We start from the raw sequence: 8077 nt of genomic DNA on the forward strand, positions 1-8077 counted from the left end.
ATGCTCTATACCATGTGAGAATGTACGGGAGAAAATTATTGATATTCTATTTAATTATAATACAATGAGCCCTATTTATACAATACATATCATACTCCCATTCTACGTGGGAGTATGCCTAATTCATATTATGTACATAAGTATCTAACAAATATAATGTTGACAACAAATTGCAATAATACGTTCTTCATCGAGAATCAGATTTATCTAACAAAAGTTCGATCCATACTGGAAGAGTAGTGGATTGCTTAGTAAAACCTAGTCAGGTTTCTTCCTTGAAGAATACTGTAACCCTTTGTTACTTATGGGCTTGCACTGGATAATCAATAAGTTCGTTCCTTTGTTACCTTTGTTCCGCGCATGTCAACCATGTATGCAGTTATACAGTAACTCGTTTTAATTGGCAATACGTAAGTTAGAGTTCTTGATTGGCATAAACACAAGATGCCTTTTTAAGTATTTTTATGGATAAAATTGGGTCACGTCATTTGGTGGTATTCGCCTTCGTTTTTCTAAGATCTCTTCCTTTTTTGGAAAGATTCTGGTCTAGTCTTGAAATGGCTTTAGACTATTTGATGGATAGCCAGAAAAAATCACTCTGCAACTCCAAGAACAAGATAAACTTGTTTATACTGCTCCATTTCATCTTTTAAGCCATCTGCGATCTTTTCCTCGGTTAATTTGTTTCAAATTGCTTAGTTCATCAGATGATTAATTCATATTAAACTGATGATAAGTGTCTTCTTTTTCAAAAATTTATGTATAAATATCTGTCTTTAGCTCAAGTCACTTTATATAAGTTTATCATTGAATAGAGATATCCCGTGGCCAGAGTTGGTCATGCAGCAACAACAAAAAACCTAATATAGTCTAATGAGTGGGATTTGGAGAGGGTAGTGTGTACATAGACCTTACCCTACCTTGAAGGTAGAGAGATTTTTGATAGACACTCGCTCAAAAAGATGAAAAGAAAGTAGTAGCAAAAACAATAAGAAAATTAAGCAAAGGAACAACATGTAATAATAGAAATCTACCATTAATAGAATACAAGACTAACACTAATATTCCTGGTATGGGAAAGAAACACTTTCGACTACCTACTAGCCTTCTACCTTAATTTTCGGCCTCCACACCTTCCTATCAAGGGTCATGTCCTCGGTAAGTTTAATGATACCTTTTGCTGTTCCGCGTGACCTCCCCAAGCTTTTCAGCAAGTTATTGACAAGCATGAACACACTCTCCAGTGACCTTACACATGACAATTTCTTTCACAATACTGCAAAGAGAGAAGAAACTTAGGGTGGAAAATGCTCAACATCCATTTCATATCTTATTCCTCTGAGTAGACTCTTTGCTGTTTCCTTCTCCTGCATCAATAAACAAAATAGAGCGAGGGAAGCAGCTAAAAAGTTTGTTTACATGAACTATACATAGGCAATATTTTAACTTAAACACTGAGTTATTGACTCTTAGTCTAATTAGAAACAAATATGAACTTACTGGGCCAGAGTAATCAAGAAGGCGGGTGCAATAAACCTCGGCTTCTTCAAACCTCTTTTGAGTCTTATAGTATCTAGCAAGGAACATTAAGGCTTCAACCATGTTTGGACCTTCTCGTTCTTCAGCTTCCATCCTTTCCAAATCCTTCTTGTAGTAGAATGCTGCTTCATCAGAACGGTCAAGTTCAGCATGCAGTTTTGCCAGCTGGTGAAGAGCAATAGCTTCTCTATCGTTACAATTTGCAGCCCTTCTGTAACATTTGATTGCTTCTTCAAGCATATGAAGCTGTTCTGTCTCATAGCATTGGGCCATTGCAATCCATAACCGAGAATCATTAGGCTGCAAGAACACTGACTTCTTAAAGTAATTAAGGGCATAATAGGGCATTCCCATCATCTCATATGCTTGCCCTAACCCATACCAGGCTCGATAATCACATGGGTTTATGTCCACAGCCCGCCTATAGGCATCAACTGCTGCTGGAGTGTTTTTCATCTCAACATACTCATGACCCATAAGTGTCCAAGCTGACAAATAATTTTTGTTTAATTTGAGGGCCCTCCGAAAATACATGACCGACTTCTCATGCTGCCCCTTCAAACTGTAATAGTTCCCAACAATGCAACAAGACTCTGGTCTGTATTTATCAGTCAAGAATACTCTGTGTGCAAGATAACTTAAGGCTGAACAACATTCCTTGGCATACAGCACATTGGAATACATATCCATGTCTTCAATCCTGTAAGGGTCATTTCTTAGAAGTTCTTCAAATATAACTTCCACTTGTTCAAATTCTCTCAGGCTGTACTGAGCTTTAGCGATTTGGGCCTGGACATAATTGCTAAAGCTGAAAGTTCCTTGCAAGTGCTCATATTTTGCCAATGATTCATTGTGCAAACGGAGTTCTTGGTACGCACTGGCTAGGAAGAAGTCTTTCATCCAGTGGTTATCAAGATTCAGACTCTTCAATGTCTCAATTGTAGTGCACAATGACTGCAATTCAGACCAAGCACTCCAGTTCCAGGGATAACTATTTACTGACTCGACAAGAACTGACCGAGCAAGATTGTCACTGCCTTTCTGCTTAAGAACAAGTCCGTACAAGTAAAGACAGAAGGAGTCTATTGTTCCATTTTTGCGAAGTGCAGACAACTCTCGCTCAAGAGAAACCAGCTCCTTGTTCACAACATCACTTTTGCCTAAGGGTCCCTCAAGTTCAATTATCTCTTCTTTTCGCTTTTCCCCGGCCTTCAGGAAGAAGCAAGAAGCAGAATAAGTATCAAGGCTCATCGGGTACATTTCACGATAAAAAGGAATGGAATAACGCTACTTCAGGTTGTATTCTTTTCATACATTTGTAGAAGTTTGATAACATCTGAGAACCAGACTAAGATGAGATTTATTCAAACGGTGGCACTATCATTTTCAAAGCAAAACACAATAAGCAATCGGCAAACCATCAAAGGCCTCCGTCTTAGAATTGAACATAGATAAAGATTTGATACCTACTCATCCTTATCTCTTTTCTAAATTACTAACTCAAAAACTTGATTAAGGAGAAGATTGAAAAAGAGAAAATTGGAGTGCACTACCTTTCCTCCCTTTGACCATTTTCTGTTACCAGTTGGGTTAGGAATGGAGATTAAGTAAAGGTGGCTAAGGGCTATTACATTTGTATTGGTCAGGATTTGCCTCAAATAGCTCCTTGTGCTTCTATTTTACGACAGACTTTGCCAAAGATTGGACATTCAGGAGTTAGTTTGAGTCACTATATAGTTAACACTAGATTATTACTACTGATTATTTTTACAACTGTTTACACTGGTTGATTCTTGAATCCTTGAGCGAGGTTAATCATTTGGAATAAGGAATAAACAAAAGTAAATCAAAACATACAGATGGGAGGAGTGTCAACATAACTAAAATATATTCAAATATATTTCTGGTCCAACAGCAGCACTTATTGGGCAAGCTAAGAGATAAAAGAAAAGAGACAAACACCATTAAACATTTCATAGTTTGATGTGAATTACAAGTCTAATAGAGATACTTAGACCCAAATCAGCAAACTTTCGGCAGTTACACAAGAATGATAAGATGCTATACTTCAGATATGTGACTTAGAAGTAAAGTTGAAGGAAAGCTGTTTAAAAACGTGAAAGTACAGGAAGCTACAGAAGACCATTCACCCTCCGTCCTCCAGCTTGGTGAGGGGTAAGCCAAAGAAACGAGCAAAGGAGAAAGAGTCATATATAGCCTCCAAATGCACTAGTAAGCCAACATGCAGCAAGATAAAGGCTCCCAAAAGCCTAGCAATCTTTTCTTAAAAAATTGAAGAGATAACACACAAAGAATAGAGCTTTCTAAATGGTGGATTTCTTTCTTCTTTAGAGCCATCCAATCTAGAAACAGAAATGCCAACTTTCCGTTAAAAGAAAGTTCTACCCGCATATAGTACCAGAATGTTCTACTACTTTTATACTTCTCTATTGGACCTTTCCCTTCCTTCTTCCTTGGAGACTAAATTAAATGGCAGATCTGACATGCTACCCCATCAAACACACATGAAACGTATTCTAGAGTTTATCCGGATGCGAGTGAAAGGTCAAAAATATGAAATACAGGGAGGGAAGACCTTACATACATTTACTTATAGAGTGAAACTATCTTGAAGGAGATTACACGATTCAAAATCTTGGAACATTAGTAAGACGAAAAGATATTAGTTTCTCACTATCATTGAGATAATTAGTTCATAACCCATCTAGACACTATCTGAAACTGCAGCTTCTGTTATTCATGGAATGAATGACACTGGATAAAAAAGTGAGTGTTAAAGACTTCAATAATGAGAGACACCACTTTCTTTGAGAGTACCAAGTGAAGAAAATCATTGTTGGTTCCGAAGTTATTTTCTTTACTTCACCTTAGTAAGTAAACACAAACATAGGAGAGTTAGGCACATCCACATACATATAATACCTAGAGAATTCATGAGACAAAAGAGGACATAAGAATTCGGTGATTGACAATAAATTTTGGATCTCTCATACTCTTTTCTTTCAAAGGTCCCTTTAACACCTTAGAAATGCAATGTATTCTGAAATAGTGCAAATCATAATTAGGTAACAACACAGGAGCATTTCCTAGCCATAACTTCTCCTAGACCATCCATTTACCAATCAATGTGAATTATACAGGACGCGTTATCCAAAAGGCAACTATCTCAAAAACGAAATTCTCCAAGCTTTAAATGACATAACTGTCATTGGTTTTGTTAACGCGACTTCTTGACTTGACTCTCAAAATTTCCTTAGCTGAAATTTGACCAGTTTTGAGTAATATATTTGAATGCACTCCACTTGACATTACTATTTCATATTCACCAATTAAAAATTTCATCTCTTTTATTCAAGTAACAGCATACTCTTCAATGTTAAACTAGTGCCTTATAATGGGAAAACTCTTAACAGCTAGTCCAATATCGGATTTACTCTCTAACTGATCAACTCACCAATCAACCAGCTACGCCTCAATCTGAACTAGTTGGAATCAGCTATATGAATTCTCCTTTTCTTAAAATTAAACTATTTTAGTCTTGTACATGCCACACACTCTTTCTTTATTCAAGCTTGAGACTGATTTTGCTTCACAGAATTCAGATTACACAAAGTTAGCAGATTTATCCTCTTTGTTATAATAATGAAAAGGAGGGTGGATGGAGAGACCAAAATTGAGCAGAAAAAGATAGATTGATACTCTCTCAGTCCCAACTTACGTGATGGAATTTCCTTTTTAGTATGTGCAAAAAAAATGATACCTTTTATATTTTTAAACAATTTAACTTTAAACTTCTCATTTAATTTATAGCAAACAAATATCTATAGGCTATTTTAGACCATAAGTACAAAAATCATTCTTTGTTAGATTCTGTGCCAATGGAACACCATCACATAAAACTGGGACGGAGAGAGTAAGAGGGTCAGATGAACAAACCAAGTAAAGAGCATAACACCGCAAGAAGATAGCTTTTTTGCTAGTCTGGTCGCGAAGCACGTGAGTTGCACGCCGGTACTCACGACAATCAAAGTAGGACTTAGCAAGCAGGTAAAAGTCACTGTCAATGGCGGTGTCGCTGCCATCATCCTCCAACGCCACCGATGGGGTCGATACATAAGATGTACCGGCCACCGGTGTGGAAGTGAAAGAAGTAGCAGGTTCTGTGGCTGTACGGAACCGGCGACGAATGCTGGAGCTGCCACGCTGGAATCTAGTGTGTGATGGCGTGTACTTTGTTGGGTCTTGCTCTATTCCCACTAACTGCTCTGCTGCCCTGTTTAATAAACCAATTTTCCATCAGAAATAATTATACATACCTCAATGAGAAAATTAGGGTTTAGGGAATACCATTTGGAGGCAAAGTAGAGGCAACGGTCGTTGAGCTGACGGACAGCGGCTCGGAGCTCGTTTCTACAGTTTTCTTTGATACCCATTTGATGTGAAAATTTTCTTGTAATTCTGAAATTCTACATACAAAATTTGAGGAGGCGAGGGTAATGGAACAAGCCAATTCGTGTAACAGAAAGATTACTTCGCCGGGATCTACACCGGTTTAGTAGGAGAGCCGGACGACGACAAGATTGCCGGAGCGCCGGTTGACGGCGAGGTCGTGGAAGGAGTGGGCTGCGCGGGTTGGAGGTTTTTTGAAAACCAATGTACTACTGCGAGGTGTTTAGCCTAATTGTATGATCGTATTTGATTGAACCAAATGAAAGGGAGCATTATTTCTAAAATTTGTGGTTTATAAATTATAATTTTTTTATAGCTAATAATTATCTTATTAAAGATAAATAAAAAATTTAAAGTTAAATTATTTCTAAATTTAAAAATATATTATTTGAAACGAACTAAAAAAAGAATATCACATAAGTTGAGATAAAGAAAGTATTATTAATAAATTATTACAATAAAAGTGATATGTATATCATGTATAATTGGTGGGACAAAAAAAGTTTACCTACATAATGTAATTTTTGACAGAATAAATTACTCTCTTTGAACAATATCCGAATCAAATTTGATTAATTTTTTAATTTTTTATCCGATTTGATCCACTTTTGTATATAACTTGAAATTTCTTTTTCATTCCTTGGTCCAACATTAAAGACCAACTTCTAATTATTATTTTTATTCTTTCTTCTTCTTCAACGTCAATGACTTTGCACCCCAAATTCTGCCATTGTTATTCTCCTTCACTTCTCCTTACAGATTCAAAGTTGAGATTTATTCGTTGCTTGTAGGTTGGGAGGTTTAAAAGGATAACTTGAACCTCCATTATATGATATTTCGAAGACTCAAAAGTCAAAATTTAACAAAAAAAAATAAGAACTAAAGTTTTAATATCTAAGTCGTGTTCTTTTTAAGCTGAAGTCGAGCTTCAGTTTATTACGGTTGATTGAAACTTGAAAATAAATGTTCACTATGAAAGGCTGTTTGAAGCATTGATCTCATAAATTGAGTTCTTCGAGTTTGTTGGTTGTTAGATTGGGTGGTGTCCCAATTAATTCAAAATATAAAAAGGATTTAAAATTTAAATTTTAGCGTTTTGAAGCAGATTTAAGCTAGATTTAAGTTAAATTTCTCAATTATTAAGATTCATTTGTATAATAGTATATAAGGGTATATATCACCTCTTATATACTATTATATACAAGGTTGATGCATTATTTACATGTATTTTGGTGGATTACTCATATTTTCTTCTTCTTCTTCTTCTTCTTCTTCTTCTTCTTCTTATACACCTACATACGTAGTGTATCGCAAACATATTTTTCACTAATGTGATTATACTTCTTTATTTACTTTTATATACCTATATACATAATGTACCTACCATGTATAAAAGTGCATTCCATTGTATTAAAGCATATAAACGTCTATAGACAAACTTCTTTTATGATTTTCAACAGTAATTCTTGTTCAAAACCACTCCAAATCCCCATCAACTGACTTTAAATTTTGTAGACAACCTCCTAATACTATTTTTAACAAGTCTACCCACTTTAAATTTCTCACAAAATTAAATTCAAAATCTAAAGCTACTTATTTTAAGTCTGTTGAACAAAGATGAATTACCTTACTGTAACGACCCGACTGGTCGTTTTAAGAATTAACGCCCCGATTCCCTATTAACTACTTTCCCCGTGTTTGTTTCTACTATTGTGAGTTGACGAGAGGGTTTATTAGGAGTTTCGGAGAGTTTTAGGACACTTAGTCCCTAACTGAGAACTTAAGTTTTTGGAAATTTGATCGTAGTCGAAACAGTGTGAAGACGACCTCGGAGTAGAATTTCGATGGTACCATTAGCTCCGTTGGGTGATTTCGGGTTTAGGAGCGTGTTCGGATTGTGTTTTGGAGGTCCGTAGCTAATTTAGGCTTGAAATACCGAAAGTTGAATTTTTGAAGTTTCCAGTTCGATAATGAGATTTTGATCTGAGGGTCGGAATGGAATTCCGGAAGTTGGAGTGACTCCGTAGTGTTGAATGTGACGTGTTTGCAAACTTTCAGGTCATTCGGA

General features: G+C 36.1%; 1 protein-coding gene across 1 annotated transcript; it reads right to left on the reverse strand.

Annotated features, from left to right (window-relative positions):
* Positions 1-1000: 1000 nt before the first annotated feature.
* On the reverse strand, positions 1001-6276 carry LOC107793406 (anaphase-promoting complex subunit 8-like). Its single transcript, XM_016615751.2, has 4 exons — positions 5908-6276; positions 5497-5833; positions 1501-2748; positions 1001-1367 (listed from the first exon to the last, which is right to left on the reverse strand). The coding sequence occupies exons 1-4, from the start codon at positions 5991-5993 to the stop codon at positions 1296-1298; spliced, it is 1743 nt and encodes a 580-aa protein (XP_016471237.1). The 5' UTR covers positions 5994-6276; the 3' UTR covers positions 1001-1295.
* Between the last annotated feature and the right edge of the window lie 1801 nt (positions 6277-8077).

This window comes from Nicotiana tabacum, chromosome 20, assembly GCF_000715075.1.
Source record: "Nicotiana tabacum cultivar K326 chromosome 20, ASM71507v2, whole genome shotgun sequence".
NCBI lineage: Eukaryota > Viridiplantae > Streptophyta > Magnoliopsida > Solanales > Solanaceae > Nicotiana > Nicotiana tabacum.